The sequence below is a fragment of the Hemiscyllium ocellatum genome, chromosome 33, assembly GCF_020745735.1.
Source record: "Hemiscyllium ocellatum isolate sHemOce1 chromosome 33, sHemOce1.pat.X.cur, whole genome shotgun sequence".
NCBI lineage: Eukaryota > Metazoa > Chordata > Chondrichthyes > Orectolobiformes > Hemiscylliidae > Hemiscyllium > Hemiscyllium ocellatum.
The window spans coordinates 22,776,082-22,792,362 of record NC_083433.1 but is presented as its reverse complement, the minus strand read 5'-3'; the positions used below and the strand labels follow the sequence as shown (position 1 = coordinate 22,792,362).

Genomic DNA, 16,281 nt, shown 5'->3' with positions numbered 1-16,281 from the left:
TGCGCAAAAACGCCTATGCCTGATTGGTTAGCAACGTGCAGCAGCCGGCTGAAGGCAGACAAAATGGCGACTGCGATGGATGTGGATGTACCGAGTTCTACCAACAGCGGCGGGAAGAAGCGCTTTGAGGTTAAAAAGGTATAGTTTGCTGGGATGTGGGATCCATACCGCTACCAACAGAGCAGACAGAGTATTGAAACACGTGTTGTTTGAAAATTCGGCGGTTGAAATACACCGGATGTGACGATTTAAATGGCAGTGCCCACTGACCAATGGCGGTTGTGAACTAACCAGAAGAGGAATGGGTAAATTGTGGACGGCTGCCTGTTTCTCTCCCCCGCTCTTTTCCCTTCCCCCACTCTCCCCAAGTTGGTCTATAATCCCCTGAGCCCCTAGTGATTCTGTTCTCCCTAAGTCATATTCCACCCACCTTCCCCCGCCACAAGCCGATCTGCCCTCCTTTCTTCCTCTCGCCAGCCAGGGCCCTGTTCCCCCAGTGCTCCCTGCCCCACCTGGAGAGGCACAAGAGCCTGCTCGCTTGCTGCTTTGTCATTACGGCTCTCTCACCTAGATTAGGCCGCTGGCTACACATGCCTCTCGAGGAGGGTAGATGTCCAGAAGAGCGGGTGTGGATTTGTCACTATGCGCTCCTGATGGTATCTTCCCGAACGGTCCTATTTTAACTTGCCCAGATGCCAGCAATTCATTTTACGCTCACATACGCGTGTTCATTTTTGATATGCTTGAACAATAAAAATCAGAATTACTTTGTAAACGAAAATTATTATAAATTGCTGGGAAAATTCAGCAGGTCTACTAGTCTGTGGCGAAAAAAAAGTGAAATATTTCTAGTCCTCAACTGTGGATTTCATTATCCCAGAGAGCTAACTTTAATTACAGCTTTTATTAAAACTGTCTTAATGAGTTTAAAAAATCATTGACTCCATTTTAAAGGGCACAAGTACATTCAGAAGCTAACTTGTCATGAAGGGTTGTAGCCTATGTTTTTGCATACATTTGATAGTTACAGACATGTTCTCGTTGTTTACACTTACCTCAAATTATTTAGGGCAAAGGCAAATAGCATTTTGGCAATGAATATATAGAATTAACAATTGTATTATAGATCAAGACAATACATCACAAATACATAAATGTTAATTTTTTAAAAACTTGGATAAATGTTATTTTGTATGCCTGGAGAGAATGGCCAAGTGGTATTGTTCCTAATGTTCCAGTGGTTTGAGCTAAAATCCTGTCATGACAGATTGTGGAAATTCAATTAAATAATTTAAAGAATTAGAGTTAAGAGTTGGATAATGGGCAACACAAGTGGCCACAATTTAGCACTGCTGCTTCACTGTGCCAAGGACCTGGGTTTGATTTCACTCTCTGGCTGTCTGTGTGGAGTTTGCACGTTCTCCTCGTGTCTGTGTGGGTTTTGTCTGGGTGCTCTGGTTTCCTCCTGGTTGTGCAGTTAGCTAGATTGGCTGTGCTAAATTGCCCAGTATCCAGGAATGTGCAGTAGGTGGATTAGCCATGGGAATTGCAGGGTTATGGTTTAGACTGGGAGGGGTTGGATCTGGGTGGAATGCACTTTGGAGGGTCTGTGCAGACTTAATGGGCCTCGTGGCCTCTTTCCCCACTGTAGGGAATGAAATCATAGCCAATTGTTGGATAAACCCATCTGCTTCACTAATGTGCTTTAGGGAAAGAAACTGCTGCCCTTACCTGGTCTGACCTCCTTGTGACATCAGATCCACACCAATGTGGCTGACACTGCCTTGTGGGCAGTTAGGGATGGACAATAAATCCTTGCCTAAACAGTGGTGCCTGCATTCTATGAATTAATTTTTTAAAACATGACTTCATATGAGCCAGTTCAGCTCTTGCATTTGGGATCTTGGCCAAGAAGCAGGAGAAATATAGGTTCTAGTCTTTAGGGTCTGATGTTGGATCCCAGATTGTTCTGCAGTGTCTAGGTTGACTCAGTCATGCCATGGTTCAGCATTGAGGGCATAGTTGTCAGGACCAAGCATTGTAAGTTGAAGTGCTTCTGCACAGGCAAGAAACCAATTGTATGGCAGTTAGTGAATATTGAGGCTTTAGCTCTCTAGTGTTCATAGTGACAGAAATGAAGCAGCTATTGACCAGAGAGAGTACTAGAGAAGAGCAGGGTAAAACTGGTTGCTGCCTGGGCTGTGGTGCTGCCACTGGGTGCAGTCTCAAAAGGCAGTTCTCATGACTTGATTCGTTGCATATGCGGCACAGTTGAGGTTGTCATTTGCAAAATAGCTTGAAATCTACTGCCCTAAAAGTATTTAAATATTCCCTTGGAGTTTCTCAATTTAGATGTAGCCTAAGAGTAAACATTTTGCGGTGAATGCAGTCTTTAACAATACCCATTTGGCCTGTTTAAAAACATATGCAATTGGTCATTCAGTCTTTAACTGACACACCTATGTTACATTTGTAGTGTAGTGTAGTCTAGTCTGGGCTGCCCGGTGCACTTATACCAATGTACTAACTAACTTTTATTATTATCTCCTTCTATCAGCATATCCTTTTACTCCTTTGTCCCTTATGTACCCGCATCCCTTTAAATACAGCACATCAATGTTATACCTAAATACCTTCAGACTGAATTTGTTATTGGATTTATTAATGACAGTTTTATGAACTGCATAGCTGCTGATGCTGTAGTGATGTAGGAGTGATTAACAGTGGAGAACTGCAATGATCAGGATTTTATAGGACTGGAGATGACGACAGAAACTGGAATAAACTAGGATCAGTTTCAAATAGTTGCCAAGTTAACCAATTTCAGTCAAGGGATTTTGGGATGAGCAGTAAATGCTGAACTTGTTGATGTTTGCATCCCAGGAATGAATTGGGAAAAGGAATTTTAATATAAAATAGTTAGCTGCTTTGTACGTATATTAAGGAAAGAATTCCTGTTAGGGTGAAAAGCAAGGCTGGTAGGTGGAGGGAATGCTAGATGACTAGAGAAGTTGAGGTTTTGGTTAAGGAAAAGAAGGAAGCATATGTCAAGTATAGACACCAGAGATCGAGTGAATCCTTAGAGTATAAAAGCCGTAGGAATATACTTAAGAAGGAAATCCAGGAGGACACAAAGGGGACATGAGAAAGCTTCAGCAAATAGGGTTAAGGAGAATCCAAAGGGATTCTCTAACTACATTAAGGACAAAAGGTTAACTACGGAGAGAATAGGACTCGAAAGATCAGCAATGCAGTCTATGTGTGAACTGCAGGCAATGGAGGAGATACTAAACGAACATATTGCAAAGTTAAAAATCACACAACACCAGGTTATCATCCAACAGGTTTATTTGGAAGCACTAGCTTTCAGAGTGCGCAGACAGCCTCACAGAGGGCAACTCACACCTCCAATGCATTGTCTGTGCCGAAATGGCACCTATTGTTAAAGCTCACTTGAGAATGTAACTTTAAAAAAAAATTTCTGGGATTTAAATATGAAAGAAGTGAAACCAATATGGTCACTCTAAAAGATGAGAGACTTAACAAACAATCCAGGTCTTTTTCAGTATTCAATTTCAGTTGCATCACACTGTAAACTTTTGCTATAAATTCTGTCTCTTACGATCTTATACTCCACAACCACCTGACGGGACAGCACTCTGAAGGCTAGTGCTTCCAAATAAACCTGTTGGACTATAACCTGGTGCTGTGTTATTTTTGACTTTGTACACCTCTGTTCAACACAGGCACCTCTAAATCATGAGTATTTTGCATCAATGTTTACTACGGAGAAGAACTTGGAAGGTATAGAATGTGGGGAAGTAGGTGGTGACATCTTGAAAAATGTCCCTATTACAGAGGAGGTGGTGTTGGATATCTTAAAACACATTAAAGGTGGATAAATGCTCAGGACCTGATCAGGTATATCCTAGACCTCTGTGGGAAGCTAAGGAAGTGATTGTTGGGCCCCTTGCTGAGACAGATGGAAGTGGATACTGTAGTTGCTGCAGATTATAGTCAAGCTTAGAGTGGTGCTGGAAAAGCACAGTAGGTCAGGCAGCATCCGAGGAGCAGGAAAATCGACGGTTCCCAGCAAAGGTCTGATGATTCCTGATGAAGGGCTTTTGCCTGAAACGTCAAATTTTCTGCTCCTTAGATGCTGCCTAACCTTTTCCAGCACTTGGTCCCTTGCTGAAATATTTGTATCATCGATAGTACAGGTGAGGTGCTGGAAGACTAGAAATTGGTTAATGTGGTGCCACTATTTAAGAAATGTGTAAGGAAAAGCCAGGGAACTATAGACTGCTGAGCTGGATATCGATGATGGGCAAGTTGATGGAGGGAATCCTGAGGGCCAGGATTTACATGTATTTGGAACGGCAAGGACTAATTAGGGATAGTCAACATGACCTGTTGCATGGGAAATCATGTCTCATGAATTTGACTGAGTTTTTTGAAGAAGTAATGAAGAGAATTGATGAAGGCAGAGCGGTGGACGTAATCTATTTGGACTTCAGTAAGGCATTCAACATGGTTTCTCATGGTAGACTGATTAGCAAGGTTGGATCTCATGGATTACAGGGCGAACTAGCCATACGGATACAGGACTGGCTCGAAGGTAGAAGACACAGGGTGGTGATGGAGGATTGCCTTTCAGACTGGAGGCCTGTGACCAGTGGCGTGCTACAAGGACAGGTGCTGGGTCCACTGCTTTTCATCATTTATATGAATGATTTGGATGCGAGCATGGGGAGTACAATTAGAAAGTTTGCCAATGGCACCAAAATTGAAGGGGAAGTGGACAGCGAAGATGGTTACCTCCGAGTGCGATGGGATCTTGATCGTATGGGCCAGCGGGCTGAGGAGTGGCCAATGGAGTTTAATTTAGATAAATGTAAGGTGTTGCATTTTGGAAAGGCAAATCAGAGCAGGCCTTATACACTTAACGGTAAAGTCCTGAGGAGTGTTGCTGAACAAAGAGACCTTGAAGGGAAGGTTCATAGTTTCTTGAAAGTGGAATCACAGGTAAATAGGATAGCGAAGGTGGCATTTGGTATACTTACCTTTATTGTTCAGAGCATTGAGTATAGAAATTGGGATGTCATGTTGTGGCTGTACAGGACATTAGTTAGATGGAGGGGTGACCTTTATAGAATCATGAGGGGCATGGGTAAGGTAAATAGATAAGTTCTTTTCCCTGAGGTGGGAGAGTCCATAACTAGAGGGCATAGGTTTAGGGTGAGAGGGTAAAAATTTATAAGAGATCTAAGGGCAACTTTTTCATACAGAGGATAGTGCATGTATGGAATGAGCTGCCAGAGGAAGTGGTGGAGGCTGGTACAATCATAACACTTAAAAGGCATCTGGATGGGTATATGAATAGGAAATGTTTAGAGGAATATGGGCCAAATGCTAGCAATTGGGACTAGATTAGGTTAGGATTTCTGGTTGACATGGGTGAGTTGGACCGAAGAGTCTGTTTCAGTGCAGCACATCTCTATGACTCTATGAAAGCTCTCCCTGGGTTTCCACACCTAATTAGTCAGCAGTGACCCTCTTCTCAAGTGTCGCAAGTATTTGGAATTGATATCACGTTTAATTTGGAGCCTGAAATGGCAAATTGTTTTTCCACTGATCCGGGCAGGTCTACTGAATATTTTGAGATTCTCCACTTATTTCCCGCCTGGTTATGATGTTTTCATAAGTGTGGTTTGTCCAATGGCTGCAAACAATGTGACATTTTCTGGGGTTATTTTAAGAGCTGCTTGAAAATTGAGTTGAGGGATAGCGTAAGCTTTGAACTAGTTGGCGTTCAACGTTTTATGGTATACAAAGCATTTGCATACTTAGATGCTGCAGTGGGAGTGTCTCCTCAATGTCACATCAACGAAAATATGACTTTTCACTCTCACAGCAACACAAAGCAGAGTCTTGAAATCAGAATTAGGAAAGCGTTCTTTCAGTTTGAATAAGATGCTTTAAGAGCACAGCAAAAGGGAGCTCACTGCTGCACAAATTATTTATGTCCATTTTTCCCTCATTTTCTCCAGACATCCTGTGTTATTTTTACTAATAGGTAAACTCTTCATGCAATCTATCCAGCAACTAATTTGGAAAGCCTGTGGTCTACGATGGCTATTATTTAAACTCCCTTTGGTCAGTCGCAACAATTTTAAATTTATTTTTAGCATGTAGCTATCACACTACAATTAAAATTTATACTCATCAAAATTTAAGATTTGGGAATGCCAGTATTGGATGAAGTTAAAGATCACACAACACCAGATTATAGTCCAACAGGTCAACCACCTGATGAAGGAGCAGCACCCCAAAAGCTAGTGCTTCCAAATAAACCTGTTGGACTATAACCTGGTGTTGTGTGATCTTTTAACAAAGTCAAAATTAAGGTTTCTTGAGTGAAAGAGAGAAATCTTATTACATAAGAAACTGAGTAAAAACAATAAAAACACATAAAAAAGAACATTACACCTGTATTTGATTAAAGTGTCCCTGATGCAGGCAAGAAAAGAAAAATGAAGGCTCTGCACTTTAAAGGTCCTTTAAAGTCCTTGCAATGTTAGAATTTTAACCTGAGACCAGCAGTCTCGGACTCTGTCAATGACTTTAAGTTCTTGATGAATGGTTGTTTTCGGAATTTGGTTTATCATTGACACGCTGCTCTGAGATGAGGAACCCGGGAGAAAAAGAGACACAGCCTGGCTTCCTTTCAAAGCTGGATAATTTACAGGCAAGCCTTTTATCTCACAAGTGTATAAAATTGTACAAATGCAAATTAAAACAGAAGGTATATTGATAGTTCTTATGTCTCTGTCATAACAATATACATGAGGCTAACTGAAGAGCACATATTCTGACCCATTAAGGGAGTTTTATATTGAGAGTAATGAGATTCTTGCACTGAAGTTTACACCTTCCTTGTGCATTTATTCTGAACTCTTCTCATACAAGATGAACTTATAATGATTTTCTTTGGTGAGCTGATCTTTGAACGGAAGCTATGCCAATCAGTTTTGTGTCAGTTGGGACTCTCTCTCATCTGATACCAGCCAGGTACAATTTGTCTGACAATTCTATCTACGTCGTCTTCACATTTCAGATTGCCAATGAAGAAGATTAATTTTAATTCTGTTTCTTCCAAGTGATGTTTTCAGTTGATATGGCATCAGGCTTTGCCAATGGCAAAATGCTGTGAGCAAGGGAGACCACTGTTTATTGCCTTCATCAATTGCACTGAGGCATTTGAGCAAGTGAACAGAGATGGCCTATTTAAGTTACCGGAGAAAATTTCTCACTTGTCAAAGATGCTCACGTGATGTTTGCTTGCTGTGACAGTTATGATGACGCAAAAATGTAATCCTTTGAGATTTGCAGTGTGCTCAACCATGGTTGTATTCTGTTGCTGAAACTTTTTGCCTCTTCTTGCCATGGTTGTGTGTCTTTAAATAATCTACTCAGGATGTCTACTCGCATTCTAGAAATGACTGAAAGCTGTTCAACCTGTCTGAGATCCAAGGCAAGTATATTGAGAGTTGTTCTATGCTGACTGCCCAGTGGTATTCCCTACAGAGTAAAGCCACGTAAGTGGACAGATTCTCTTTCAACTGTAGAGAGTTAGTTTGACCACATGACTAGAGAAGACAAGTCCCAGTTCAGATGTCATACCATCGTGTATCAAATTTGACAATGTGCCATTGGAGGTTATTGGTATCTTCACCTATCTAGGTTCTATAATCGCCAGTAATCTCTTACAAAAAGTACATTGATTTCAACAAGTGAAAAAGATACAGCCACAATATGAGGTGTCTGTGAGGTGATCGTAAAGGTTTAAGCGATTATAAATGGGTGCAAAAGAGATTTAATCTGGAATATTATAATCTGAAAATTAATAAATATAAAGATAATTTAGGATTTAAAAAGAAAGTTCATCACTGCCAGTTAGAGTCATGGACGTGAAATCCCTTCAATTGTTGTAAAGTGTTTGAATGTGGCAAGAGGAGTCTCAGTTCTGACGAAGTCATTGAAATTGAAACAGTAACTGTTTATCTCTCCACAGATGCTGCCAGACGTGCTGAGTTTCTCCAGCATTCTCTTTCTTTTTATTATTTAAGAGGATTCCTGGGATGGTTAAACTGCAGGTCCACCTTCACCTGTATTTATCTTGAATCTTCTGTGAATAGGTTATTAATTGACTCTCCCTGACCCAAAATCATTTTAATTGTATTTTTTAACCCTGTGCTTTGATATAGTGGAATGCAGTAGCTCTCTGGGCTTGGGACATTGTGGTGGATAACTGTGCCATTTGCCGGAATCACATCATGGACCTCTGTGAGTATGTGCTGCTCTCAAACAGAATTTAAGAAAATAACTACAAATATATGTTGTGAAGCCATTTGACATTGGCAGAATGTGACCAGTGGTGTCCCACAGGTATCCATGTTAAGGCCTTAGTTATTCATTTCATTTATAAATGACTTGGATAATGACAAACAAAGTCATATATCCATAATTGCTGATGGCACAAAGTTAGGTAGCTTTGTAGACAGTGTAGATGATAGCAGAAAATGACAAAGGTGTATTGATAGATTCAGTTAATGGTGAAAACTGTGTAGCAGATGGAGTAATTTGTAAGCAGTTGTGAGATTATCAGTTTTGGACCCAAAAAAAAGGATAGATTAGGATGCATTCTAAATGATGTGAAGTTAAATATAGTGGATGTCTAAAGGGACTTGAGGGGACAGATGCATAGGTTTTTAAAATGCCATGAACAGGTGCAGAAGATAATCAAGAAGGGTAATTACTGGCATTTATATCCAGGGGACTACATATCTAGTACAAGGATGCAAATGTAATGCTGCAGATATACTAAACATTGGTTTGCCATCATTTGAAGTACTGGAAGTAGTTCTAGGCACCGCACCTGAGGGATATATTGGCCTTGGAGAGTGTGCAGCTAAGGTTTACAAGAATAATATCTGGACTCCAGAGGTTAAATTATGAGGAGAGTTTAGGCTGGTTTTCTCTAGAATTCGGAAGTTAAGAGATCTGATTAAAGTCTTCAAGATATTAACAAGAAAAGACCGGGTTGATAACGATAAGATATTTCCAGTGTTTGGGGATTCTAAAACTACAGGACATAGTCTGAGAATCAAGCTAGATCATTCCGGAGCGATGTCAGGAAGCACTTTAACATGAAAGATGGTAGAGATCTGGAACTTTGTTCCACAACAGCAGTGGATGCTGGGTCAGTTATTAATATTAAATCCTAGAGAGAATTTTTTGTTAAGGAAAGCTGTTAAGGGGTCTGGGCCAAAGTTAACCATAGATCATCCCAGATCTCATTGATGGCAGAACAAGCTTGAGAGCTGAATGGCCTACTCCTGTTCCCATAATTTTGGCTTTTGCCTGATATTTCACAACTTTCCCCATGTATGGGCTTCCAGTAATTATAATAATTTATTGGAGAAAGGATAGGAAACTGTAAGGGTAATAAACTTGATCTATTTTTCAAATGTTTACCGACCTCCATCTTGGAAGTTACAACTCTTTCTCAACCCACGGTCTTGGAGAGAGTGAGTGATCCAGATGTCCACTCCCCCTCCGCAGGAAGACAGTGCCTAGTGATTTCACTTGTAAATGGCTGGTTCTACATTTGACTTCCCACCTTTATCTGCCTTATCTTCATCAAATCCTTTTAGCATTTCAAACGCCTCGATCAGGCACCCCTCAATGTTCTGTCCTCAAGGGAAGTAGAACGCGACAGGTTTTTGTCCCCTCTTCAATGGCTGGGGTGAGACTTGTAGAGTCATGGAGATGTACAGCACAGAAATAGACTCTTCTGTCCAACTCATCCATGTTGAGTCTCATTTGCCAGCACTTGGCCATTTCCCTCTAAACACTTGCTATTCATATACCCATCCAGATGCCTTTTAAATGCTGTAATTGTACCAGCCTCCATCACTTCCTCTGGCAGCTCATTCCACACATGCACCACCCTCCATGTGAAAAAGTTGCCCATTAGGCCCCTTTTAAATTTTCCCCTGTCACCTGTTTCTGATAGGCAGATCAGAATTGCACACAATACTCCAAGTGGCCTAACCAATGTCCTGTACAGCCGCAGCATGACCTCCCAACTCCAATACTCAATGCTCTGTCCAATAAAGGAAAGCATACCATACACCACCTTCACTATCCTATCGACCTGCCACTCCACTTTCAAAGAACTATGAACCTGGACTCCAAGGTCTCTTTGTTCGGTAACTCCCCTTCGGACCTTACCATTAAGTATATAAGTCCTACTCTGATTTGCTTTTCATATTTATTGCACCTCATTTATTTAATTTAAACCCCATCTGTCACTCTTAGACCATTGACCAATCTGATCGAGATCCCGTTGTACTCGGAGGTAACCTTCTTCGCTGTCCACTACAGCTCCAATTTTGGGGTCATCTGCAAACTTATTAACTATATACTATGTTCGCACCCAAGTTTTATAAATTACAAAAAGCAACAGATCTTACGGCAATTGAATGGTAACCTTTCACCAGCACCCTCTGACCTTCGAGCCAATTCTGTATCCAAATGGATAGTCCTCCTTATTCCATGTGATCGAACCTTGCTACCAGTCAAACCATGAGGAACCTTGGTGGAAGCCTTACTGAAATCCAAATAGATCACATCTACCACTCTGCCCTCATCAATCCTTTTTGTTACTTCTTCACAAAACCCAATTAGATCTTTATTCTTTCATGGGATGTGGGTGTCACTGTCATATCCAGCATTTACCAACCAATGTACCTGCTCAGTTTATGGTTAGGTTAAATTCAGGTTGAACTATTTGAACAATATATATTCTGGATGTTTTTCAACAAATAAAATGAATGATGTCTGATATCTGCAAAGCTGAATGAACTCGCTGCAGCAACACAACTGCAGGCTTTGCCAGTGGTGTTTGTAATCTGCCTGAATCCAGGTCTGAGTGTAAAGACTCAGCAGAATGGGTAACTGAACCTGCTTTGTACAGTCATCGAATATAGTTCCATTAGGGAATGCCAGCACGTGCACTGCTGCCAAATTGGATGGGTAATGTGCTGTTGAATCTTTTCTGATCTGTAGGTATAGAATGTCAGGCAAACCAGGCTTCGGCGACTTCAGAGGAGTGCACTGTAGCTTGGGGTGTGTGTAATGTAAGTATCCAGTGTCTCCATTACTTTATCTTATGGCTTTAAGCATAAGCTTATGCTGTTGTTAGATGTAAGAATCTGAGCTACCACTTCAGTGCATACAGACAGAACACTGCCTTCTCAGTGTCTTTTTGTGGTTAAATAGGAAGATGAGGAGAGGTCTCGACATAGTTCCTCCAAACAGTGTTGTCAAAACCTGGGTGTCTGGTCAATGCTGTTCTTGGGATCTTGCTATGAATAATTGTCTGCTGGATTTTCCAGTGTTTCACCAGACATTGCAGTCCATTTTAATTGCCTGTGAAGTGCTTTGTGATGCTTTTGCATTATGAAGGTGCTACTAAGTATAAGGTTCCTCCACATGGTACAATAATTTCACCTTTGGCTTTAAACTATTGCATCCTGCAATGCCTTTTGCAAAAGAGCAGGTGATAAGCTGAAATTTGGTTACTTATTCATCTTGCCTGCTCTGGGGGACTGTTCCCAAGGACCTCCCATGATTACTTGTTACTTTGCTTAAGGTGACAATTGTCTGAGCACACTTTGACCAATGAAATCAGACCATGTGTGGCTTTCAAATTTAAATAGGTGGATCTGATCCATCTAGAATCACAGATAATTAAAATGAAAAATTCTTATGAATCTGACAACTGATACATTTTCTGTTTTTATTCCAGATTTCCAGTATCCAAAGTCTTTTATTTTTGTTAATGTTGTACTGTTAGACATCCTAAACATTTGACTCCTTTATTTGTTCATGGGGTTAGTGAGTCACTGATTATCCTAGCATTTATTGCCTACCCCTAAATGTCCTGAGGACCATTAAGAATCAGCCACATTACTGAGAGTGTGGAGTCATATGTAACCCAAATCAGATTTCCTCAGGATATTCATGATCTAATAGATTTTCATAATAGTCAGAAGTAGTTAAATGGTAGCCATTAGACTAGCTTTTAATTTCAGATTTTTGTGAAATTTGAATTCAATAATCTGCAATCTGAAGTTCTAGTCCAGTGACATTACTGTTACGGTCTGTGGCCCCCACCATGTTGCATCTGAGCAAATGGCAGCGTCAGAGAGCCAGGCAGGACGTTGCAGCCACCATTACCACTTTAAGAATTCTGTGTATGGATGAGCCAGTGACGACTACTGTTAACCTTCAGCCTCACTGTCTCCTGTCTGTTTTTGCAGCATGCCTTCCATTTTCACTGCATTTCACGTTGGCTGAAGACCAGACAGGTTTGCCCCTTGGACAACAGGGAGTGGGAATTCCAGAAGTAAGTAGGGCTACTTTCGTGGGAGTGGGGCTGGTAAATGAATTTAGAGGGATAAATTGAACATATATGCAAAATATCATGAATATATAGAACAGTAAGAATCCTGTATGGTGAATGTATTGAAGCCCATTCATGCATACAAGTCATATTACATCCAGTACTACTTGGAAGTTTTAGATATTATTAGATCCAATAAAGAGACACAAATTGGCCAGAAAAATCCCCCAAAAAATGAACAGCCCTGAGTAGTGGGGGCTGTTTAGAAATCAGCAAAGGAGAACAAGGGGATTGATTAAGAAAGGGCAAATAGGATACAAGAGTAAGCTTGCAGGAAACATAAAACTGACTGTAAAAACTTCTATACAAATGTGAAGTGAAAAAGATTGAGTGTCAGAAACAGGTGAATTTATAATGGAGAATAAATAAATGGCTGACCAACTAAATGCACACTTGGGTTCTGTGTTTGCAGAGGAAAACACCGATAACAGTAGAAATGTTGGGAAACAGGATTTCATGAGAGGGAGGAACGGAAGGAAATCAGTCTTGGTAGAAGAATAATGTTGGGGAAATTGGGATTGTAGGCTGATAAATCCTGTAGAGTTGATGAGGCGGAGCTCAGTGGATGTTGTGTAAAAGTATCACAAGAGATTAATGTGTAAAATTAAAATTAGTGCATGGGATGGCAGTAGTGTATTGAGATGGATAGAAAAAATGGTCAGCAGATAGGAAATAAAGAGTAAGAATAAACAGGTCGTCTTCTGAGTAAGAAAGTGATTAGTGGGGTACCGCAATCATTAGCTGTTCACTAATATAACTAAATCTCCAGATGTACAGATGGGACAGTGAGCTGTGAGGGGAATGCAGAGATGCATCAATGTGCGTGAGTGGGCAAATGCATGGCAGTTGAAGTATAATGTGGGTCAATGTAAAGTTATCCACTTTGGTAGCAATAACAGGAAGGTGGGTTGTTGTTATTACCTGGCTATAAGTGGAGAGATGGAGTGTGCGACGTGACCTCGGTGTTGTCCTCCATCAGTCACAAGGTGAAGCAGGTTCTGAATAAGGCACATGGTATGTTGGCCTTCATAGTGAGAGAATTAGACAACAGAAACGGTCTTGCCCGGCTGCAAATCATACAGGACCTTGGTGTTATCTCAACTGGAATATCGTGTACAGTTCTGGCCTCCTTATCTGAGGAAAAATGTTTTTGTTGCCGAGGTTTACCAGACTGATTCTTGGTATGGCAGGACAAGCACGAGGAATGGTTGAATTGGTTAGAATTATACTTGCTGCATTTCAGAAGAATGATGGGAGCCTATAACTTTCTAATAGGACTAAACAGGCCAGATGCAGGAAGTTCTCAATGACAGGGAAATTCCAAACCTGAGATCACTGCGTTAAGGATATGGGGTAAACCTTTTAAAACTGAGATGAGAAACTTCTTCATCCAGTAAATCTGTAGAATTTGCTACCAAGGAAAGTAATCGAGGCCAAAACATTGTATGATTTCACAAAGGAGTTGAGTAATGCACTTCAGGCTGAAAGGAATCAAAGGATTTGGGAGAAAAGTGAGAACAGGCTATTGAGTTGTGTGGGGTTTAGACCAGAGTGGTGCTGGGAAAGCACAGCAGGTCAGGCAGCATCCGTGGAGCAGGAAAATCGATGTTTTGGGTGAAAGCCCTTCAGGAATGAATTGTGTGATCAGCCGTAACCATAATGAATGGCAGAATAGGCACAAAGTGGCTGAATAGCCTAGTCCTCCTCCTGTGTTTCGAGTGAGGATTTGCTTGTTCTCAGTTACATAATTTCTAAGTGGGTGTTCATGGGCTAGGGTCACAGGGTGGAATAAAAATGTATAGATTTTGTTGTGTTTCCTTAAGCTGAGCATTGGCACTGTGGATTTGGCCATTCTAGATTCAGAGAGAAAGAGAGAGTTCATTTTGCAGGATATACTAATGCTATTTTAATAGTGCTTCATAAAGAGTTACTCAAATGTGTTGTGTTGAGACACTGTTTTGAATAATATGTGAAAATGACTTAAAAATATTTTGTTTCCTCAGGTATGGCCATTAAACGGAAACAGCAGCATCATACCTCAGTTTTCGCTGTTAGCAACGTCCCTGCTGCATTGTCCTGTGGCATCAGCATTCCACTCCCCCTGCTCCCCCTTCCCAGAATCTTTAAGTGAAGAGTGTTTATTTAAATAGCAACGACTTGACCATAAACTCTGCCCGTTTCTTAAAAAAAAGGTCTTTTTAACCTTCTGCAGTTGCAAATGTTTCACCTTAGGTTTAAGGTAACCATTTGAAAACTGTACTCACTATAATAGTGTAGAGCATACTCTGTACAAACTTTTGTTTTGCTTTCCCACCCCATTCCACATTGTGGATAGAATAACATGAGGATTTTCTTTATGTATTATATTTAATTAAAAAAATCTTTAACAGACTGCTTTGATGAAGTGTAATTATTTTCTTAGGTTAAGAGCTTTCTGTTCAGACAAAGACTGACTTGAAAACTGTACCATTGTGTTGCTATGGTTTAAGTAAAAGTACCATATGTTTAGCTCACTCAGTCACCCTAGTACCTTTCCCCTTGAGCACAGCTGGTTTGGGGCAGCCAACAAGCTGTGTTTGATCTCCATCCAGAAGCAATGATTGACCTTGTTCTGATCTGTCAGTGATTATTTCCGGCTGTCTGGATGTTGGTTTGCTTGCTTTCAGAGTGCCAGACTACTCAGACCCCTTGGCGTCATGGTAGCCCACAAATTCACCAACACACTAAAACAGCAGCTAATGAACTTGAAACACCTTTATACAGACAACAAGCAAAACTAATGTCATTTACAAAATACCTTGCAAGAACCGTAACAAACACTACATGGGACAAACAGGCAGAAAACTAGCCACCATGAACATCAACTAGCCACAAAAAGACATGACTCACTCTCACTAGTATCCTTACATATAGATGAGGAAGGCCACCACTTCGACTGGGACAACGCATCCATCCTAGGACAAGCCAGACCGAGACATGCACAAGAATTTCTAGAAGCATAGCATTCCAACTGGAACTCTATCAATAAACACATTGACTTGGATCCCATTTATCAGCCTCTGAGAAAAAGAACAGGAAATGATGTCACTACCAGAAATGACATCACCAACCCAAGGAAACCTAAACACACAAATAAAAAGCGGGCCATAACACCAGTGCTTCAGGTGGAGGCTCACTGAAGATGTTACCTAGTATGGTGACGAAACGTGTGAAAATAAACCTTCCAGCTCAGTGAGCAAACCTACATCCAGAACCTCAACCTAAGCTACAAGTCTTCTCAAAATCTGCTAATTTCCGGATGAGCATGCATGTTCATGTCCAGATCCTTGGTAAAGACCAGATTTGATTTGTGAGTATTGATCCCTGTAGTGCACTAACCTGGCAACAGTTAGTGATTCCTTGTCTGGAGGTACACTGGAATGCGGCAGGACCAACAATTTATTATCTGAAGTTAGTGGGCGGCACGGTGGCACAGTGGTTAGCACTGCTGCCTCACAGCGCCAGAACCCGGGTTCAATTCCCGACTCAGGCGACTGACTGTGTGAAGTTTGCATGTTCTCCCCGTGTCTGCGTGGGTTTCCTCCGGGTGCTCCGGTTTCCTCCCACAGTCCAAAGATGGGCGGGTCAGGTGAATTGGCCATGCTAAATTGCCCGCAGTGTTAGGTAAGGGGTAAATGTAGGGGTATGGGTGGGTTGCGCTTCGGTGGGTCGGTGCGGACTTGTTGGGCCGAAGGGCCTGTTTCCATACT

At 41.2% G+C, this 16,281-nt stretch overlaps 1 protein-coding gene across 1 annotated transcript; it reads left to right on the top strand.

Annotated features, from left to right (window-relative positions):
- Nucleotides 1-14,923, top strand: rbx1 (ring-box 1, E3 ubiquitin protein ligase). Its single transcript, XM_060849349.1, has 5 exons — nucleotides 1-138; nucleotides 8,268-8,346; nucleotides 11,134-11,204; nucleotides 12,390-12,475; nucleotides 14,536-14,923. The coding sequence occupies exons 1-5, from the start codon at nucleotides 16-18 to the stop codon at nucleotides 14,546-14,548; spliced, it is 372 nt and encodes a 123-aa protein (XP_060705332.1). The 5' UTR covers nucleotides 1-15; the 3' UTR covers nucleotides 14,549-14,923.
- Nucleotides 14,924-16,281: the final 1,358 nt, after the last annotated feature.

Bases quoted from the DNA above. Each gene is read 5' to 3' on its own strand.
- rbx1 (XM_060849349.1), top strand. From the start codon at position 16: ATGCCTGATTGGTTAGCAACGTGCAGCAGCCGGCTGAAGGCAGACAAA. The intron at 139-8,267 runs GTATAGTTTGCT...GCTTTGATATAG, and splicing joins AGCGCTTTGAGGTTAAAAAG to TGGAATGCAGTAGCTCTCTG. The intron at 11,205-12,389 runs GTAAGTATCCAG...CTGTTTTTGCAG, and splicing joins TAGCTTGGGGTGTGTGTAAT to CATGCCTTCCATTTTCACTG.